Source organism: Panicum virgatum, chromosome 1N (genome assembly GCF_016808335.1).
Source record: "Panicum virgatum strain AP13 chromosome 1N, P.virgatum_v5, whole genome shotgun sequence".
Lineage (NCBI taxonomy): Eukaryota > Viridiplantae > Streptophyta > Magnoliopsida > Poales > Poaceae > Panicum > Panicum virgatum.
In genome coordinates, this window is record NC_053145.1 from 52,653,538 (window position 1) to 52,674,577 (window position 21,040).

The 21,040-nt window shown below is 48.5% G+C and overlaps 3 protein-coding genes across 8 annotated transcripts; 2 read left to right on the plus strand and 1 right to left on the minus strand.

Annotated features, from left to right (window-relative positions):
* Positions 1 to 1,134: 1,134 nt before the first annotated feature.
* LOC120656590 (cold-responsive protein kinase 1-like) lies at positions 1,135 to 3,416 on the minus strand. Of its 6 annotated transcripts, none has more exons than XM_039934739.1 (6): positions 3,111 to 3,413; positions 2,740 to 2,855; positions 2,366 to 2,582; positions 2,033 to 2,264; positions 1,749 to 1,893; positions 1,135 to 1,675 (listed from the first exon to the last, which is right to left on the minus strand). In XM_039934739.1, exons 1-6 carry the CDS (start codon positions 3,157 to 3,159, stop codon positions 1,460 to 1,462), a joined length of 975 nt encoding a protein of 324 aa, XP_039790673.1. In that variant the 5' UTR covers positions 3,160 to 3,413; the 3' UTR covers positions 1,135 to 1,459. The 6 variants fall into 6 exon arrangements, with proteins under 6 accessions (XP_039790673.1, XP_039790671.1, XP_039790672.1 ...); XM_039934737.1 differs by having other exon boundaries at positions 2,033 to 2,276; XM_039934738.1 differs by having other exon boundaries at positions 2,033 to 2,270; positions 3,111 to 3,409.
* Positions 3,417 to 9,169: 5,753 nt separating this feature from the next.
* On the plus strand, positions 9,170 to 10,736 carry LOC120654170 (CBS domain-containing protein CBSX5-like). The gene is made up of 2 exons (XM_039931716.1): positions 9,170 to 9,581; positions 9,695 to 10,736. The coding sequence occupies exons 1-2, from the start codon at positions 9,244 to 9,246 to the stop codon at positions 10,551 to 10,553; spliced, it is 1,197 nt and encodes a 398-aa protein (XP_039787650.1). The 5' UTR covers positions 9,170 to 9,243; the 3' UTR covers positions 10,554 to 10,736.
* Positions 10,737 to 16,853: 6,117 nt separating this feature from the next.
* On the plus strand, positions 16,854 to 19,832 carry LOC120656592 (expansin-B16-like). Its single transcript, XM_039934740.1, has 3 exons — positions 16,854 to 17,183; positions 17,774 to 17,903; positions 19,584 to 19,832. The coding sequence occupies exons 1-3, from the start codon at positions 16,918 to 16,920 to the stop codon at positions 19,638 to 19,640; spliced, it is 453 nt and encodes a 150-aa protein (XP_039790674.1). The 5' UTR covers positions 16,854 to 16,917; the 3' UTR covers positions 19,641 to 19,832.
* Positions 19,833 to 21,040: the final 1,208 nt, after the last annotated feature.

The window sequence follows — 21,040 nt, forward strand, 5'->3', positions numbered from 1 at the left end:
TGCTTGACCATATAATTTGCTAAGTTGAAGATATAAAGCCCATAAAAAATTCAGTAAATCCTTTAAATTAGGTACCCATAAAAATTTATCCAAAAAAATTAACAGATCCAATTCACACCAATGATTATAGCGATTGACTCAACATTAGATGTGGCAAAGCAATGATTAATTTTTTTTTTGAGAAGCTCAGTGCAACCCCTTGTTACAAAAGGGCCCCTAAGTAATATAGAAATGATATCGAGGTCCTTCTTCCTCCTCACATCGCCATGCCGAAGAACCCACTGAAACGCCAACTCTAAGGTCCAGAGATCACCTCCACAGTCTTCGCCTCGTAATCATATCAGGAAGCCGACCCAAATGAAACCGCAAGAAATCCTTGGGACTAGAGCATCGACAGTCAGGCCTCCCAATCAACAACCCCACCTCTCCTCCTCCGGTGAAACTTGGATCCCAACGCAGGTGAGCCCAACAAGCAAGCCGGCACACGAAGAAACAAACCGCAACCATAGCAAAAAGCTCAGGCCCGGAAGAAGAAGCTCACTGGGACGACCCGAATTCATTGCCATCCGCAGCGAAGAACTTGTCGCTGATGTAGAGGAACAAAACTTCGCCAGATAAGAGGGGAAGGCCCCCTCCAGACCCAAAGAAGAAACTTATTCGCCTTCATCGCAGCTCCATCGCCGCCATCACTCTCGGCTCCGTTATCGCCACCACGAGCGGAAACCCTAGCTCTGTCGCCAACTCCGGCGACAAGCAAACCCTGGGACTAGATAAACCCCTACCTACCCTATATACAACTGCACGCCACATCCACGGTTCACCTCCCCCTCCAACGCCGGTCCGGCCGTCGGAGAGGAAGGGGACCAGCGGACACGCCGTCGAAAGACGGAATCGCCTCAAGTCGGAAGATGGAATCGCCTCGAGTTCTCCCTTTCTGCCACTTTGCACTGTAGTTGGGGATAAGGATGACTCGAGCGAACTTCAATCCGTTAAGCAATGATTAGTTAGATAATTACTTAACCCAAACCAATATTATATGATACTAAACCATTATTAAGCTAAGGTGGGATGATAAATGCATCGATTTAGTTAGCTAAGGGGTTAATTTGCAACAAATGAAATATGAGGGATGGATGTTATACTTTTGCAATATTTCAGGGATGAAAAATACACTTTTTCTTTTGATTTATCTCGCCGCATCACTCCAGTTTGTAATCTACATCGAGGGATGAATGTTATACTTTTGCAATATTCTCCACCCGATTTCTCGAGTTGGATCACAATTCCCCTGGCCCCTGGTATGACGGCTACCCTGAGCGCACCGCGCCTGTAATCTACATCGAGGGTCGAGGCAAGCACAAACGCCGCCTCCCGTACGTGCAACTGCTATGTACAGGTACATTGCCGAGGCCGACCTCGGGCGTTCAACTTGGACCTGCTTCGACCGCCACCAAGCTGCCTACCGCGGAGCGACCTCGCTGCACGTGAACGAGGCAGAGCACACGGGCCGCGACAGGAGGGCCACCACCTGGCCCATCGTGGGGCGGCTGCTGGGCGCCGCCTGCGTGCAGGCCAGCCCCACCCTGAGGTACCGCAGCACCTCCTCCTCCTGGTAGTCCTCCATGCGCGCGTCCACCATGTCCAGCAGGCTGCCCTGCTGGTACAGCACCCATGCCTGCAGCCGCCAGTGAAAATGCGAGAGGTTTATTGCAAACAAGTCGCGTGAGCAGAGACGAGCGCTGACCGACCTCTCGCACCAGGAACATGTCTGAGTGGATAGTCTGCGAGATCCTCCTCCCGCTGATGATCTCAAGAACAAGCACGCCGAAGCTGTAGACGTCGGCCTTCTTGGTCAGCTGCCCATGCACAAAATACTCAGGCGCCAAATACCCACTGCAGAGAATCAGACAACAAACGTAGGTCACGAACAAATGTTTTCAGATTCTTTAGAATTTTGTTAAGGCTTCTTAAGATTCTACTTCTCAGAAGAAGAAGAAAAAAAAAGATTAGTAATCTTCAGCAGTGTTTTTACCACGTTCCGACCACGCCCGTGCTGATGTGAGTAGCATTGTCCGGAAACAACTTTGCCAGCCCAAAATCTCCGATTTTCGGCCTGTAGTCTCTGTCGAGAAGAACGTTGCTGGCCTTGATGTCTCTGTGCACGATGTTCGGCTCGTGCTCCTCGTGCAGATAGCTCAGCCCCTTGGCAGTGCCCACGCAGATGTCCGCCCTCGTGCTCCAGGTCAGCCTCGTCGCTCCGTTCGCTGAACCTAAGACTAAAACAATAAGCACGTGCGATCGAGAGGAATGCATTCCAGCTTCAAGTAGGATGTCAGATGAGGGAGTAGTTCGATGGTTCAGTTACCCTGCAACTGCAACGCATGATCAAGGCTGTTGTTCTCGAGGTATTCGTAGACGAGGATCCTGTTTTTCCTCTGGATGCAGCAGCCCAGCAGCCTGACGAGGTTCGCGTGCTTGGCTTCAGAAATGCTCTCGATTTCAGCTAGGAATTCCTTGATCCCCTGCTCGGATTCAGAACACAAAACCTTTGCAGCAAATGCGGTGCCATCTCCCCATACTCCCTGTGTTACAAAAACATCTACACGGTTTCATCTAAGAATCTCTCACTCTTGCTTTCTTTCTTCTTTCTTAAAAAAAACAATTTCTCACGCAAGGGAGGATCTGCTTGCAGTTGAGATTAGCAAAGAATCAACGCATAAAATATCTTGGGCGCAGTACCTTGTACACAGTTCCAAAGCCACCTCGTCCTAGCTTGTTACTCCGGTCGAAGTTGTTCGTTGCTGCTCTGATCTCCTTGTACGAGAACAACCGGAGATTCTCCAAGTTGAGAAGCCCTGTTTCATCATAAAACAAGACAGCAATCCTAGTCAGCTGTGGACGGCTAGCCCTTCAAACGAGCTAGATAATGAAACTTAAAAGTTCTCAACGCCATGATTTGGATTCTGCAACATCGTTGTCGGAAGATGTAAAAAACAAGAGAAAACATTGGCAGAAAATTATTACTAATTCATGTCCCGTAAAAAAGCATGAGAACTACTAGTAAGCAGGGGGAACATGGAGAAGCATCGATCGAGCAGACAGTCGGTTACCTCTGAAGTCTTCCTCGGATCTGCAGAGGCATCCCCTCAGCAGCGCCATCGTCAGGCTAGAGCAGCTAGCGCCGTGGAAGACGGGGTTTGTTGGCGTCTTGGCGAGCTAGCAGCCGTGAGCCATAAATAAATTCGCCATGGCGGCTGGGAGCGAGAGGAAAGAGCCGTGCAGCGGTGGTCACCTCGCGTTCACGCCGGCGGCCGAGCTCGTCTTCACTGATGATAAGGGCTGATCCAGAATTTATGGCGACAACGCCGAAGAGCGTGGTGGTGGAGGCCCGAGCGCAATGAATGGTGAGCGGGACGGCGGTGGAGGAGTCACTTGTCCGGACGGCTGGCTTGACCACCATGTTGACTCATCGGTCGCCGTCAGCCGGAGACGGCATTGCTGGCGCGGCGCAGTTGGGTTTTTGGGAGTTATTGGTCCGTTTGGTTTCTCCTAAGATATTTTAACCGCTAATTATGAGTACTAAATAAATGTAGTTTATAAAACCAACTCAAGAACCTCCGTGTTAGGAGTCCTGACGAATCTAGTGAGATATTTGACCGCGTAATTAGAGAATGGTTACTATAACGTCACTGTAGCCAATCATCGATTAATTACTTTCATTAGATTCGTGGCGAAAATTACACCTATCCATGAAGAGGTTTTGCAAATTGACTTTATATCTTCATGCACACAAGATTCATTTCTTGGAAGGTGTGTTCTAGAATCCTAGAAGGTGTTTGGCAAAATTTTACGCAAAAAGACGAATGCACGCATGGAGTACTAAATAAAGTTTATTTGTGAAATCTTTTCATGGATGGGCGTAACTTTTCGAGACGAATCTAATGAGCCAAGTTCCACCATGATTGGTTACAGTGATGCTACAGTAACCACTGCAGATCATCCTCTAATCATACGGTCAAAGACCTTATTAGCTACAGCACATGCTACAGTACCATATTTGTGAAGATTATTTTATAATTAGACTTCATCTAATACCTCTGGTCCTAGAACGGAAACCAAACATGGCCCTAGAACGGAAACCAAACATGGCTATTGCTGCCGCTGGAATCTGAACGTGTCGCTGCGACGTCGCTGGAGGTCCCACGCATTTAATGTTTGGTGCTTGGGAGTCAAGGTTTCCTCTCTTTTCTTCTTTCTCTTCTTCACGTCAACATTTATTTAGTTGTAATGCCAGTTTTAATGGAAAGTACTATCATCGGACAGTTACCAAAATTTTGAATTAGTTAACTAAATATCGAGCCGGACCAATATTATGGTGATGATATTTTTTCTCACATTCTATAATACTTTTCATTTTCTCACTTGTATCACGTAAACAAATTTAATGCCGTGAGAGCGCTGTCAGCGTCGGAGACGAGGACTCCGAGGAGCGTGCGGTAGGCGAGAAACCAAAAGCATGTTGGACTCGCAGACTCGCAGGTTGAACTCTCAGCCACAAAACTTTTGGTTGGCCATAAAGTATTGAGATTTTCCTTCCTAAATTTTTGTCAGGTCAACTTTTGGTTGACCTTGACTATACCGCCGCATGTTGGAATTATATGAATGTTGGGCCTTCTCATTTTTCAACTGCATTTTGTTCCCCTGGACGCACGTGCGACGGTGCGAGGCTAACATGTCTGCGTGATTCTGAGCAATCAGCAGGATGGGGATCTTTTAAAGAAAAATCAAAATGGGATTGTTCTTGACGAATGAATACCATACCTAATATTTGAAAACTGGATCAATAAATCTAAAGATTGATGTAGCCATCATAAACGTTTCATTATTAGTGATATTGTTGATGGACATATTACCTACGACATACTCTCTCCGTTCCAAATTATAAGTCATTCCAAAAATCTTGGAGAGTTAAAGTTTTTCAAGTTTGATCAAATTTATATAACAAGATAATAACATTTATAATATCGATTAAGTATTATTAGATTCTTTGTTAGCTATATTTTCATAGTATACTTTTTTGATGTTATAAATATTTGTGTTTCTCTTTATAATTTTGGTCAAACTTTGAAATGGTTTGACTCTCCAAAATTCTATAATTTGGAACGGAGGGAGTATGTATCATTAATGTTGATAAGTCTAACAAGATACGAGCATCGGCATGTTGATAAGTTGATACCAGATGGATATGCTCCACCACAAGAAATCAAACGAAGTGGTAAGGTAAGTTCGCAAAATTCAACATGGGATTGATGATTGATCAAATGCGGTGGCTTATAAAAGCATCTTAAGAGTGAAAAAAAAATAATCCTAACATTTGATATTAGGACTTTGCTAAAAAGTATTAGGAGGAAAAAATAATCTCACATCCAACCAATAAACTAGTTCAAAAAAAAGATTTAGTTGCTGCCACATCATCAATTTGTGGGCCCAATAACTGATTTTCTCCCATGCGTGAACATTAGCTCGCAGAAGTTTCTTTGTCGCCGTTGTTTCCGTGGGATTGGGAGCACAGAAAGAAGGATGGAATTTGGCTCATGATAGTGCCAATATCGGATATGGATAAATTCTAGGAGTAATATTAGACACCTGTTAGAGCATTGTTTTTTATGAGTGACTACACAACAACATTAGATTATTTGAGCCAATGAAATGGTGCCACATGAACAATTTCCAGCTGATAAAAACCGAGTGATGACAAACCAAAAGTCAGTCGATTATTTAATGAAACACCGGAAGGGAGAATTGAAAAAGAAAAGTTAAAAGAAATCATCCGAATAGAAAAAAAAGCAGACCCGATAAAAGGGGAAAAAATCCGTTAAAGCTTTCCTTGTGGGTCAAAGAAAATCATCAGAACGCAGCGGGGGGAGGAGGAAGAAAAATTGACCAAAAAAAACCTGAACGGTCGGCGTTGATAACGACGCGAGGAACGAGGAAAAGACAAAACAATTTGAAAATTATCAGATTCGTTTGGGGGTGCGGCGGCCAAAAAAATCGATGTAGACTTTGGGCCATATCTGCTCATATTGGGTTTGACAATAAAGAATTCCACACATAAAAATCGACTGGAGATAGATACGAGTTTTTACTCGAGTGATATCTAGAAATTGCTTTGTTTTTTCAACTTCGTTCCCAAAAGTGGTTATTAGGAATTTTTATTGGACAATCTTGGAGGAATGCAGGATTGTGTGCATCCCTTGGCGGGCTTTTGTGACGGTCCTCGTCCATAGGCCAGTATGGCCCAGTTACAAAACGTTCTGCAGTTTCATCTAATGTGGGCTTCTTATCAGTTTCTTCTAGTGTGGGCCAGTATTGGGTTAGGTTGTCAATTTTGGAATTGCTTTCGTTTGAAGTTCGCTATTCTCTATCAGTCTTGCTCTCGCCATCATTCGTTCCGATCGTTGCCGTCCACAATTGTCAATTGGTGTTAGGTACTCCTCCAACTCTTTTTAGTTTAAAATTTTGTATTAATTTTTCAAAATATGATTTTATTTTGAAGAAATTGTACAAAATTTTGAACTAAAGAGGTTTTGAGATGCACTTAAAAATCACTAATTAACACCCCTATCCAGGACTCCTGAACCTGCACTGCACGTACTTGCGCCATCGTCTGGGTGCAACCGTGTGCAAGGAGGAAGCACGGCTCCTTGTCTTTTTTCTCAGCTAACTAAATACTATTAGGTAACCAAACTGTTCATATATGTTTAAATTTAGATAGGATTCATATAGAAATATCCTTTTACCCATATTGTTATTGTGTCTATATATGTATATTGAAGGATAGTTTGGTCTTTTCGCAAATCGCAGATTGGTAGTTCAAATTAGGTGGATTTAAAAACTATTGGACAAAACTCTAATGAGGTGGAACTAAATTTTAGTTTACATTTGATCTACCTGTTTAGGTCACCTAATAATGGACTAAAAAGGGTTGGTAGGTATGATGACGCGAAACGGGACCGAAACCACGGCTCCCGCCTGATGACGCGTAAGGTGATAATAGGCGCCTGCGAGGTCCCCTGCGAGGTTAGTAAAGCACATGGGTTAGTAGGGCATGTCGCCTCGCGGCGCCGCCGTTTCGTCCGCCGCCGTCGCATCGATACGGACCCCAAGAGCCAACTGCCGCCATGTGATCTGCCATTTGCCATCCCGATACGTACGGCGTGCCAAGCTGTTCACGCACGGCTAGCCGACGTGCTCCATGAGGCCATGACCGGGCGGCGGCTTTGGCCGCTTTCGTAGAGGCGGCTGGGCTGCATGCCCTCCTCGCCGTCCACGGTCTCGGCTGTGGATCTCAGGATCTGCGATCCTCTCGAAACTTTATCATCCCGCCGGTTTTCTTTTTTTTTCTTTTTTTTTGGCACGCAGCCATCAGTACTTGGGTTTTGGAAGGCACTGCGTTTGAGGGGACAGCCCGCATCTTTCGTCCGATTTAGCCGACGGCGGTCCGGTCGCCACGAATATTCAAGTGCTGGTAACAAGTTCAGCCATGTGCCTTTTGGCCCCGAGTTGCTTCGTTGCCTGCGTGTGTAATATATAAGTACACTAGAACCAAATTCAGCCAGGACGCTACGGACTTGATTGTATTGAGCCTTGGTATAGAAACCTGCTAAGTGGTAACTTCCAAATTCAGAGAAACCCTAGAAGAAAAAATGGGCAATCCTGAGCCAAATCCCTTTTTTGAAAAAACAAGTGGTTCTCAAACTAGAACCCAAAGGAAAAGGATAGGTGCAGAGACTCAATGGAAGCTGTTCTAACGAATCGAAGTAATTACGTTGTGTTGGTAATGGAACTCCCTCGAAATTATAGATAGAAATACCCCTTTAGCAAAGAAAAGTAGACACGATGTCGCTTTATTTTATCGCATTGGAAAAAAAACTTTTCATACATATCCTATGTACCTAACCCTTCCAGGGGATTCTATGTCAAAAAGCGTGAATATTTATTTCATTCCATTAAAATAACAAGCCAATTCTGTTTGTAAGAAGAAAGAGAAGCAGATGTATTCTATACTCGATAAGTGTCAATATGCAATGGGTAGCTTGGGCTATTTGGGAAAACAAAGAATAGATCTAGGGGTGGAATCGAGCCGAGCCTCGACTTTTTTCGAGATTTCTTCGAAATCAATATATTCGTATTTATTATAGTCTCCCGCGTTGTTTGATATGCAACTTCAAATCGAGCATAACGAGCCGAGCCTGCCAAAATTGACTTTTGTTCCAAATCGACTAATCTTTATTTTAAAAAAACGAACGTAATCGGAGCAATTTTGAAACGAGCCACCGAGCCAGCTTAACGAGCTTTTTTTCCAGCCCTAAATAGATCTTTAATCCCTCTTTGTTTATCATTCGAATCACGGATTCCTTTTTCTTTATTCAATCTTACCTTCCTTATATGTATAATCTTTCAATCTATGTATTAATAGAATCTATAGTATTCTTATAGAATAAGAAAAAAATGAAGATAATAAACTGTGGATTCTTTTTTTATCTTTTATTCTTACGTTTCCATATTAAAGTGTAGTTTTCTTAATTAAATTTAATAATATTAATCTAATATGCCCATTGGTGTTCCAAAAGTACCTTACCGAATTCCCGGAGATGAAGAAGCGACTTGGGTTGACTTATACAAAACCCATTCCATAACCCACTGGTGAAATTGCGAAACGAATCTAATGAACCTAATTATGCAATAATGATAATGTCGTGCTATAGTAAACAACCTCTAATGACGGATTAATTAGGCTTAATAGTTCACCTCGCAATTTCCTGTCCATCCGTGTAATTAGTTTTATAATTAGTCTATATTTAATACTCCTAATTAGTGTTGTAAAAGTACCCAAAAAATTTTGGCTAAAAAATTTCCGTAACTAAACTGGCCCAGATGAAGGTAGTTTTTTCTTTAGCTTCACCGGTAAAATCGTTTGAGAAAACCCCTCTCAAACGGCCATAATATTGTTACGTGCTGCACCAACTACCGGCCAAACATTAGCATCTTTCCAACTCATGCTCACCGGGGACCAGCCAGCACATCAGCTTTTCTGCCAATTATAAATAGCCTTCACCTGCATACGCGCTCAGCATCAACCCAAGCTAAGCTTGCACAAGCACATTCGTTCTCCTCTTCGCGCGCCTCGATCAGTAGCCCTCCGTCGGTTTCCCCGATCGAGCGAGCTGCGCAAGCGCGTGCATGGCGGCGACCCTCCTGTCCCACGTCGTCTCCGACCTCTGCATCGGCAGGCCCAGAGTGCTCACGCTGCCGCCGTCCACGCCCGTCGCCGCCGCGCTCCGCGCCGGGGCCGACCCGTTCGTCTTCGTGGACGCCGAACCGCCCGCCCACCGCGCGAAGAGGGGAGCGGCGGCTACGGTGTACGTGAAGGTCAGCGTCGCGGACGTCCTCTGCTACGTCTGCGGCGACGCGGGCAACCTCAGGGACCCCGCGGCGGCGCTCGGCCGGCCCGTGTCCGCCGTCGCCGCCGCGGTCGCGGGCGGCCACGGCGTCACCCACCGAGTGGACCCCCAGACAAGGTGCGTGCACATGACGGCCGCCGTTTCCGGAGATTCTTGTTTTGTTCGGAGCTGTCAATTCTCAGTCCTAGTAGTAACGAAGTCGGCTAAATGATTTTGGTCAAACTTTGCAGGCTGCTCGACGCCATCGACGTGCTGCTGACCGACGGGTGCCAAGGCCTGCTCGTTCCCCTCCACGCGCGCGCCCGCAAGCGGCATCACCAGGTCCCCTCCCCCGCCGCCGTGGCGGCGACATCGTCCGACTGCTGCGTGCTGACGCGAGAGGACATCGTGCGCCACCTCTTCGGCTCCATCTCCCACTTCTCCCCGGTCGCCGCGCTCACCGTCGCCTCCCTCGGCCTCGTCCGCCGCGACGTGCACGCTGTCCGCGTCGACGACGACGGGCTCGACGCGATCCCGCTCCTGCGGAGAGCCGTATCGGACGGCACGGCCGTTGCCGTCGTCGCCGACGACGACGCGCTGGTCGGCGAGATCTGCCCCGGCGTGCTCGCATCGTGTGACGTCGAGTCGGTGTCGGCCGCCTTCGCCGCGCTCTCCGCTGGCGACGTCATGACGTACATGGACTGCTCTCTGACGCACACGCCGCCGGAGTTCTTGCTCCGCGCCATCCGAGCCCAGCTAAAGGACAGGGGCCTCGACGCCATTGCCGAGCTCATGGACACCGCGGACCCCGCCTCTCTGCCCTCGACCCCTTCGTCGTCGACCTCCTCCGACGAGGACTCATTGTCGGGACGCGGACGACGCCCGAGGAGGATGTTGTCTGGGAGCTTCGGGTGGCGGTCGACGGAGGACGTGGTGGCGTGCCATTCCGGGAGCTCGCTCGTAGCCGTCATGGCGCAGGCCCTCGCGCATCGTGTCGGGTACGTCTGGGTCGTTGATGAGACCAGCGGCACGCTCGTCGGAGTAGTGCGATTCGCCGATGTGCTCGCGGTGCTCCGGGAGCATCTCCGCCCTCAGTCCCAGGTGCTATGATGATAATCAGTGATCTGCGTATCAGCTTATGCTCACAGTTTGGATTTTTTTTTTTTTTTGAGAGAGAGATGGTTTGTGTCGGAGTTGTTTACATTCTTCTGTCAATCCGTCTCTGTCAAAATCGAACTGAAGATTCCGCAAAAAAAAAACGAACCGAAGGAGAGGTCAAAGTTTGTTTCGACGAGACCGTACTGTATGTAACTCGGCCCATAAGCCTGAAAATGGACTAACATAACTGAGCCCATATCCAAGTGGACCGATTGAAGTGTTTCGCAAGGAGCAACTTTTACCCCAGAAGCTAAAAATTGGCCCAAAACCTTAATTTGCCCGGAAGCCACAATGTGGGCCCAGGGAATCGTGGTCTCCCATCCCACTGCTTTGGGCATTTCTAATACCTTCTATAAATCTAACTATCGTTTTTTTTTTCCTTTGCGGAAGTAGGATTGTAGGAGTGCTGACCTCTTGATTGAGAGCACTAGCACTACCACGCGCTTGCTGAGAGCAGCTAGAGATTTTAGGACTAGCACGGTTGTCTGCAACTTCGAGCCTTTATTGCCGGACACCTGCCTTCGTACTTGGGCGTCACATTCTGCTCCAACATGGGCATGGCTCGTTACGGCGTTACCAAGTGCCAGTACCCAGTATTATCACCTCCTGTACCCAAAAGCGTGCGCAGATCGCAGGAGCTAGTGCTACGAAAGCGAACACGCCGCGCCTTCTTTTGAGCGCAGCCGGTCAAATTGCGCCCTGAACATGATGCCGCCGATCGGGCCGGCGACCGCCGCCGTGCGTGCCGCGAGCACGCCCAAAAGCCGCCGTTCCCGTCCGTCACCGCCGCGCCCGCGCGCTCTTTTCCTCTTTCCCCACCTAAAGAAAGGAGCCGTGCCCTCAAATAAACTCACTTGTCTCCTTGACCCTCCCCATCACTAGTACTCTTGGCGGCGCCCGCCTCGCCTCAAGCCGCGGCCTGCCCGGCTGCTGCGGAAGCCTGTCAGAATCCACACCGGACGCCCACCTGATCTCGGGCCCGGGAAAGAATCGAAGCGAGGAGGAACGAGCCCTTCGAGAGTTGGAGTGGCTAACCACTGCACATCCCTCGATCTACGACCACGATCAGATCGAAAACTTCTAGCGTCGCATGCAGCGCCGGGAACGAGCTCGCAGGCACATTATTCGGCCTTCACGTGGTTGCATGGCAGGGGCGCGGTGCCAGGGATCGGTTTCGAGCTGGGTGCCCGTGCTCGGGGAGAACGAAAGAACGGACCGGGCGATCGAGCACGTACGGTACGGCAGGAATGGATGGACTCACGCGGTGGCCCCTCTCCCACTCCCCTGTCTGTGTCGTCTGCTCCAAGGAAGCCCTCGCAGTTTTGTTTGGACTTGTTTGGATCACGTTAAAATTTTTGCGCACACGATTTTCCGAAAAGAGAATCTCGCATGTATGGTGTACTAAATGAAGTCTATTTGTAAAAATTTTTCAGGGATGGGTGTAACTTTTCGCGACAAATCTAATGACGGTAAGTAATCGATGATTTGCTACAGTGATGCTACAGTAACCATCTTCTAATCGTACGGCCAAAGACCTCATTAGGCTTTATTTGACACCATAATTAACAATCAAATATTACTATTCCTAGCACTGGCTAACATGACAAAAGACCTTTATCGGCACCTTGCCGGGTCCAGCTGCCTGAATTAGCTCTAAAAAAGGGAGCTGCCTGAACAACTCTGCCGCTCTTGCATTTACTCCGTCGAGATCGAAAGAAATTTCAGGATCCGATTGGTTCCTTCCTAGCCGAGCCTGGCTCGTAGCAGTGAACCAGCCAACCAGGCCACGGTTGGCTAGGCCCCGTGCATAAGTCTGATTGGTTGTAACCTTATTATCAGTTCAGACGTGTGCGACTGCGCGCAATAGAACCACCAAATGAAATGAAAGCACTCTTGATTGTGGTGCCTCCTTCAGTCGTTCTGACCGTATGCATGCCTTTGATTTTTGGGTGTCACGTCAATGTTTGACCAGATGTCGGGAGAGTTTTTCGAACACTAATTAAAAATTAATTTCAGAACTCACTTGGAAACCGCGAGACGAATCTTTTGAGGTCTTTGACCGCATCATTAGCATATGTGGGTTACTGTAGCACTTATGGCTAATCATACACTAATTAGGCTCAAAAGATTCGTCTCGTCGTGTACATCCAAACTGTGTAATTAGTTTTGTTATTTAATTACATTTAGTGCTTCATACATGTGTTTAATGGGGAGGTGAAAATTTTTGGGTGAAATTTTTTGGTAACTAAACGGGCTCTGAAATCGGAGTACGCGCGCACCGGGGCTGCCACGCATCGTCCGTCCGGCGTGATTCTGCAGCTCCGACGTTCTGCCCCCGTCCTTTTCCTTGTGCACAAGAAAATGTTCTCTTCAGGAGTGGCACGTACGCTGCATGCGATTGCCATGGGGGGGGGGGCCAACATGTGGCGACTACGAATCGCAGGATTGGATGGCAGGCAGGCAGTAGGGTGGCGCACTGGCACTGGATTAAAGAAAAAGAAAGCAAACCTACATGAATTGAAGTAAAGGATTGGAATCGTGAACTCGACATTTCGGTGGGAAAAAAGAAAAGACCAAAAGTAACACGCAGTCTTGTAATAAATTCACTTCGGCACCGTATTATTGCCGCGTTTAGTTTCGCATCCAAAAATTTTTGGATGTCAAATCAGCACTTTGACCGAATGTCGGGAGGACTTTTCGGATACTAATTAAAAAAACTAATTTCAGAACCCACTTGGAAACCACGAGACGAATCTTTTAAGGTCTTTGACCGCGTCATTAGCACATGTGGGTTACTGTAGCACTTATGGTTAATCATGCACTAATTAGGTTTAAAAGATTCGTCTCGTCATGTACATCCAAACTGTGTAATTAGTTTTGTTATTTAATTACATTTAGTGTTTCATATATGTATTTAAAGGGGAGGTGAAAATTTTTGGGAACTAAACGCGCCCAAACCAGGAGCTATCTGCCATGCCACGGGCGGAGCTCTCCTTTCCCTGCGAGGGGAAGGGGAAGCCATCTACCCTGCCCACTGTTTGTCCGATCGCTTCGCGAACAGGCAGGCAAGTGTACCCTCAGATCACCCACCGTCTTCACTGCGCTGCACACCTGCCCGCTGCAGGCTGCAGCGTCGCTCCTGTTCCGCGGCCGCTACGCTGCTCACGCGCGGCGGCGCGAGAGCAAAAACCCTGCTCGTGTCGTGTCGTGCGGTGACGTCGACCCGCCAACCACCCCGGACGCTCCCCGCAGCCACCAACGTTCCCGCGCCCAGAGGAACCCCACACCACCAACGCGCGCGTCGCGACTCGCGCAAACCGAACGGTCGGCGAGGCGACCGCGCCATTTCGGCGGGGCGCGCGGATACTGAGGTGTGTTTAGTTCGCGAAAAATTTACGAAAAAGTTGTTGTAGTACATTTCGGTTTTATTTGATAATTATTGTTAAATTATGGAGTAATTAGTCTTAAAATATTCGTCTTGTCATTTACAACCAAATTGTGTAATTAGTTATATTTTTAAACCACATTTAATACTCCATACATATATCATAAAATTCGATGTGATGTACATCAGTGAAAATTTTTTAGAAATTTTCGCGGAACTAAACACAAAACACAGCCACGCTAGCCGCAAGCCCGCAACGGCCCGGCGCCGGGCGGGCGAGGGCGAGGCCGCGCCCGCGGGCCAGCCCTCGGTGACCGATCACGTCCGAGCGCCCGCCGCCTCCGTCCCGGGGGGCCGGAGCGCCCGCGCGCACATGGGGAAGGGGGAAGAAGGGGAAAAGGCAGCGCAACTTGCCAAGATGCGGATAAAAACGCGGTGTCGACACGGGCCCGTGGCCGTACGCGTGATTCGGCCGCGCCCGCAGCGCCATCGCGGCCCGTGCTTTCCCATCGCGTTGCGCTCGGATTTGCCCCCCCCCCCCCCCCCCCCCCCCCCCCGGGCTTCCATCTGCCTGCCACTCCGTTCTGGAGTATGGATCCAGGGACGGGCGCGCAGGCGAGCAGCCCCGGCCGCAATGCATGTCGTTCCGTCTCAGGGTTCTGGGTGGATTCACACATGTGGATGGAAGTGGTGCGTCGAGTGTGTACAACGGACCCCAAGGTGCTTGGGACTTGGGAGGTGTAGCCAGTAGCCGTGTTGGACGTATTTTCTTTCTTTCAAGCTAGTGTAACTTGTATTATTGTATAATCATAGTATTTTTACTGGATGCAGCCGCTGGGGGCCCTGATCAATCAACATTTGGATGCGTCCAAAGAAAGGAAGATTTTTTTCCCGAAAAAGGTTTTACCCTGATTTTATAGAAAACAAATAAGTTTGGTACGGAAAAAAGAAAGGTTATTGTGTAAAATGATCATTCAAATCTTGGCCGGTTATGTAGGGCATATAGAAATTAAAGAGCCACTCATAACATCGCGCTACTACTAGTTCGGCTACCATTTGCGATTAATACCTTCACTAGCAGCTGCACTGCGGTTATCAATGTCTAAACGTCATACTCTGTTCATAAAACGATTTTGATTAGTCATTTTAAACAATATGCATTGTATTTTTCTCGATTATTTCATAATGAATAGCTGGATATATTCAATATTTATACTTATACAAGAGGGGGAAAGTAACATGTCCGGACTAGATTTGCAATAAAAATAATTATTTCAAATGATAGTTGTTCCATAGAAAATGTTGGGTAAATCCATGCTCACAACGTCACTTTTATCAACGAAAAAAGTATTTGAGTAGTATGTCTTTAATGAAAACCTTCAACTTTTGAAACCATAATGTGCACCAATAAGCAAGGCCACCCCTCATCATGTGCCAAAAGCCAAGCTCTCCATCATAGCGAAAACGGAAAACGGATGCCACCGGGCCAGCGAGGGGCACTCGTATCAATCAAACAGCCATGCAGAAAAGCTAAACGTTCCTGTTTCCCTCAACCCTTTTGTCCACATTATAAATCCGGCGAGCCACCACCCTACCCTCCCCGCGCTCGCCCCTACTCGTGCATCCCCATTGTCCCTTCCGCGCCATTTGTGCGGGGGGGGGGGGGGGGGGGGGGGGGGGGGGGGGGGGGGCAGCTCTGAGCGCTCTGCGCATCGGGGACTGGGGCTTCTCGAAGGCTTCAGAAAGAGAGGAGGGGTGGTGGTGTAGGCTACCACCGCAGCCATTCCTGCTCGGGACAGCGGCAGTGTCGGGAGGTGGTCCGCTCGCTGCGCTGGTTGCGCCGCCGTGTGCTCTGTTCTTCACGTGCGCGCGCGCGCCATGGCCGGCTCCTCCTCGAGGTCTTCCGGCGCCTGCTTCTTCTCCGTCCACGGCAAAGAATTAGCAATGGCGAGTGCGTTGCAGCTTCACTGGCTGCACCCAAACTTGTGTTCCATTTTCTTCTTGCTGTTAAAACAGCTAGCGGGCAGTAAGCGTCAAACTACTAAACCATTGGATTCGCATGACTGTTACTGTTTTTCCTTTTGCAAATTGTCCTGGCCGTTGCAACATTTTTGGCGGTACCTCGGCGTATCCATCCTGCCTTGAGGTCCGACGTAGAGAGAACTTTGGCAATTGTCAAGCTGAGAGCCTTTAAGATTCGTGCGTGCGATTGCGGCCGGCAACGGAACATGTGGCCACTGCCGTGCTCCACTGTGTCGGGCGTCCTTAACTCGCCGCTTTTACTAGGAACCAACAAACATAATCCACCGACGCTACATGTACGGAGGTGCCGGTCAAAAATTGCAGCTCGTGCTACATGTACGTGCAGTGGTCAGTGGATCGGAGGAGCTCTGGCCTCTGGAGAGTCCAGAGATGACGGCGCGGTCACGTTAGGTTTGTTCTTTTTTTACATGGAGGTACCGTGGCATCAGCGGCGTGGTTTTTACTCGGACCAAAGTGTACTAGTGTGGAACGGGCCTGCATGGCTGCATGCAATATGGGTTATTTTTGGGAGTCAGTTTGGTTGCTCTCAGCTCTCCACGGAACTGCTCGCCTGCACTGCAGTCGCATGCTGCTCCCGTGTCCATACTCCATACTAGAACCAGTTGCATTTTTCAGCGTCCCCACAAATACTATTCTGTTCCCGTCTGTCTACCGTGATTGGTAGTAGATCTGAAGCACGCAGTAACCACGTGCATATACTCCGTGCTGGTTTTACCTTTAGTTTTGTTCTGTACTTTAACTTTCTATATAGACTTTTGTGTGAAACTGACAATGATGGTAACTTTCGCAAAAAAAGAAAGAAAGATGGTAGCGGCTCTCTGATCTCTATCGCCGTGTTGATATGCAGGCGGCGCGTGCGGGTACGGGACGCTGGTGGACGTGGTGCCGATGAAGGCGCGCGTGGGCGCGGTGAGCCCCGTGCTGTTCAAGTCCGGCGAGGGCTGCGGCGCCTGCTACAAGGTCCGGTGCCTCGACCGCGGCATCTGCTCGCGCCGCGCCGTCACGGTCATCGTCACGGACGAGTGCCCCGGCGGCGTCTGCGCGGGGGGCCGCACGCACTTCGACCTCAGCGGCGCCGCGTTCGGCCGCCTCGCCGTCGCCGGCGCCGGCGGCCAGCTGCGCAACCGCGGCGAGATCAACGTCGTGTTCCGCAGGTACGTACATGCGACGATCAGCATCAAACGGAATTACGCATGCTGTAAATAAAAGGGTGAGTACTAAAAGGCACGCGGGCGGCGGCTATTGCCGTTGCGGCCAGCCGTCTCAGGCGAAGCGCGTGGCCTGCGTCTGACGTTCCTAGGAATGCAGGCACTCGAACCCTGTCACTGTCAAAAGGAGATTCTACAGTACCGTATTTTCATGGTAGTGGCTGGTACCACAGAGACTCAGAGAGTAGTAGTGTCTGACGAGGACCAAGAGGTACATCTGCAGCACTGCCTGCACGCAGTAGTTGGATCTTGGACGTGCCATGGCCATGGGGTGCACCACGCGGAAATCAATGCGCGCGCGACAGAGTCCACACTGTCCGTACTCGCCCATGGCGTGCGACGGAATGAATAGTAGCCCGCAGGTTACAATGAGCAGCGACGGCCGCCACTAGTAGTGTCTTGCGTGCGTTCGGCTTCGGGGTAACCAGCGTCGGCCCGGTGGTGAATCTTGACTCTTGAGAAAGGAAAGGTGTTACAGCTACCTCGTGTACTGACGGCCGTGACGGGTGGGGTTTGTTTGGTTGGTTGCATTGCAGGACGGCGTGCAGGTACGGGGGCAAGAACATCGCGTTCCACGTGAACCAGGGCTCCACCGGCTTCTGGCTCTCCCTCCTGGTGGAGTTCGAGGACGGCGACGGCGACATCGGATCCATGCAGCTCAAGCAGGTAACAACACATCACCCGGACCTTTTCTTTCACACTTACGCCTCGCACAATACAAGTCGAGTCCATGTCCATCTCTCCGCCGGTGCAAGTGCGATTCGAGGGCGTTTTTTCCCCTAGGTAATCTTTTTTTTTAGGGTAATCACCGGGGGGGACGAAGGGTCCCCACCTGAATAATCTTTCATTGATGCCGGCAAGCCGGTGGTGAAAGTTGTGTTCAGAGCAAGTTACAGGTGGAGCGAATGCAAATGAAGTTTACAGCATTGAGTTTCGTACTACATAGTAAACAAGGAGCACTAGTGCGGCATGTGAGCGGGAGTTGGCGATTTCTTTTCCTAGGGACAGGCAGGTGTTCGTGGGCAGCGCTAGTGCGGCATGTGAGCGGGACCCCCTCTTCTTCGCATGCGGCTAGGGCCTAGGGGGGACACGGGCGATGGTTTTCTGGACGGATGGGCCAGCATGGGCCGCAGCAGCTACAGGCCTCTTCTGTCTGTTCCCCCTTTCCTGCTTGCTCGCGACTTTTCTTTCATCGACTTTGCCGTGCGTTGGCCATTGCCGGCGGAGTAATTTATCTAGGGTTCTAGAAATCTAGAATCACACGCAGGTCCTTTCCTCTCCCGGACGAAACAACACCACGGGGAGCTAGCTGGTAGAAGGAAAGACTAGACTAACTTGATACTGTTTGCAGCTTTTGCCGGGCAGGTCTAATGGTATGGCAACACGGTAGAGTTCTGGAACCCCCTACTACGTTAGAAGTAAGGGCGTGTTTTCGCGAATTTTTTTGGATTTTGTCTACTGTAGCACCTTCGTTTTTATTTAGTAATTAGTGTCCAATCATATACTAATTAGGCTCAAAAGATTTATCTCATCATTTCCAACTAAACTGTGTAATTAGTTATTTTTTAAAACTACATTTAGTGCTTCATGCATGTGTCCAAAAATTTGATGTGACGGAGAATCTTGAAAAAATTTTAGAACTAAACAGTGCCCAAATTGTACTAGTATTCCTTATCCCCCCGCGTGACAATGGGCAGTTGAGTTGACAGCTACACATGCCCCTGTTTATTTTGCTTGTTTAGTTGTATAATTCAAAATTTTAATTTTTTTTTCTGGCACCTGCATGGAGACTTAAATCTAGACAAAATAAAAAACGCATTGCACAGTTTGCCTGTAAATCGCGAGACGAATCTAATGAACCTAATTAGGCCATAAGTAGACGCTAAATTACTACAGTAATGCTACAGTAAATAATCTCTAATGATGGCTTAATTAGGTTCATTAGATTCGTCTCGCGATTTACAGACGAGTTCTGTAATTAATTTTGTGATTAGTCTATGTTTAGTACTACAAATATAAAAAGATTTCCTTTTCAAAAACTTTACACGAGACAACAAGACCTCTGTCGAGAGAACAATCCGTTCCTTTCCCCTACGGCGCGCTTCTGCTTGAGCAATAATGCTCTGCATTTCTGCAACCTTTTAACAACGTTCCTCCTCCCATCATGTGGGGGCTAGAGATGTCATGAACTTGTCTTCCGGTCTCACGAGTGACTGCAAGTTGCAGCATTTCTGCAACCTTTTAACAACGTTCCTCCTCCGGTCCTCCCATCATGTGGGGGCTAGAGATGTCATGAACTTGTCTTCCGGTCTCACGAGTGACTGCAAATTGCAACTGTGGATGCAGGCAAACTCGGCGCAGTGGCAGGACATGCAGCACATCTGGGGGGCACGTGGAGCCTAACTCCGGGCCCGCTCGTCGGTCCCTTCTCCGTGAGGCTGACGACCCTGACCAGCAAGCAGACGCTGACGGCCCAGGACGTCATCCCCAAAAACTGGGCCCCCAAGGCCACGTACACCGCGATTTTTTCTTTTTTATATAAAAAAATCAAAATTTTAAAAATATATGTCCGTTTCGAAAATTTTCGAAAATATATCCCGGTCGCCCTTTGGGGTGGCGACAGACTCTAAATGTAATTTTTTTGAAACAAATTTGCAATGAGGACCCTAGCCGGGGGCGCGTGGCGACAGGGGGGCCTGTCGCCCCCCCGCATCGGGCGACTGGGGTGCCCCACCCACGGGCGACACGGGGGCCTGTCGCCCCCCCCCCCACGGGCGACAGGGGGGCCTGTCGCCCCCCCCTCGGGCGACCGGGTCTTGCCCCCTATATAACCATTATACTCCCATTCCCTCCTCGTTTGAGCCCAAAAATTCCACCAAAAATCCAGAAAAAAGATAGGGGTGAGGAGAAGGGAAGCGGCGAAGTCTTGCCGGATTGCGCACTTGTGATCTGCAGGTAAGTACATTCAGCTTATGTATTTTTTCATTGGTATTGTAGAGTAATTTAATTTAATTAGTGCTATAGTATAACCATTTAAGTTAGAGTTTAATGATACTTTAGTTACGTAGTAGTAAATTAGTTTAGAAAATTAGTACTACGCGTTTATTATTACAATTGCAGTACTACAACATATAAGTATTCATAACTACGTGATGACACTCAAATTCTATACTGCATATGCGAAATTCTATTCTAAATCGTAATTAATTTATAAACACGTCTCTAATAGTACTGCAATTGTAATAATAAACGCGTAGTACTAATTTTCTAAACTAATTTACTACTACGTAACTAAAGTATCATTAAACTCTAACTTAAATGGTTATACTATAGCACTAATTAAATTAAATTACTCTACAATACCAATGAAAAAATACATAAGCTGAATGTACTTACCTGCAGATCACAAGTGCGCAATTCGGCAGGGCTTCGCCGCTTCCCTTCTCCTCACCCCTATCTTTTTTTCTGGATGTTCTCCTCACCCCTATCTTTTTTTCTGGATGTTTGGTGGAATTTTTGGGCTCAAATGTGGAGGGAATGGGGTAGAATGGTTATATAGGGGGGCAACACCCGGTCGTCCGAGGGGGGGTGGGGGGCGACAGGCCCCCCTGCATCCGCACGCCCCCGGTCAGGGACCTGTTTGCAAATTGGAAGAAAAAAATTACAAACAGGTCCTGTCGCCACTTGGGTGGGCGACCGGGGTATATTTTCGAAATTTTTCGAAACAAACATATATTTTTTGAAATTTTTATTTTTTTAATATAAAAAGGAAAAAATCGCCAAAAGCGGGAGAGAGAGCGTGT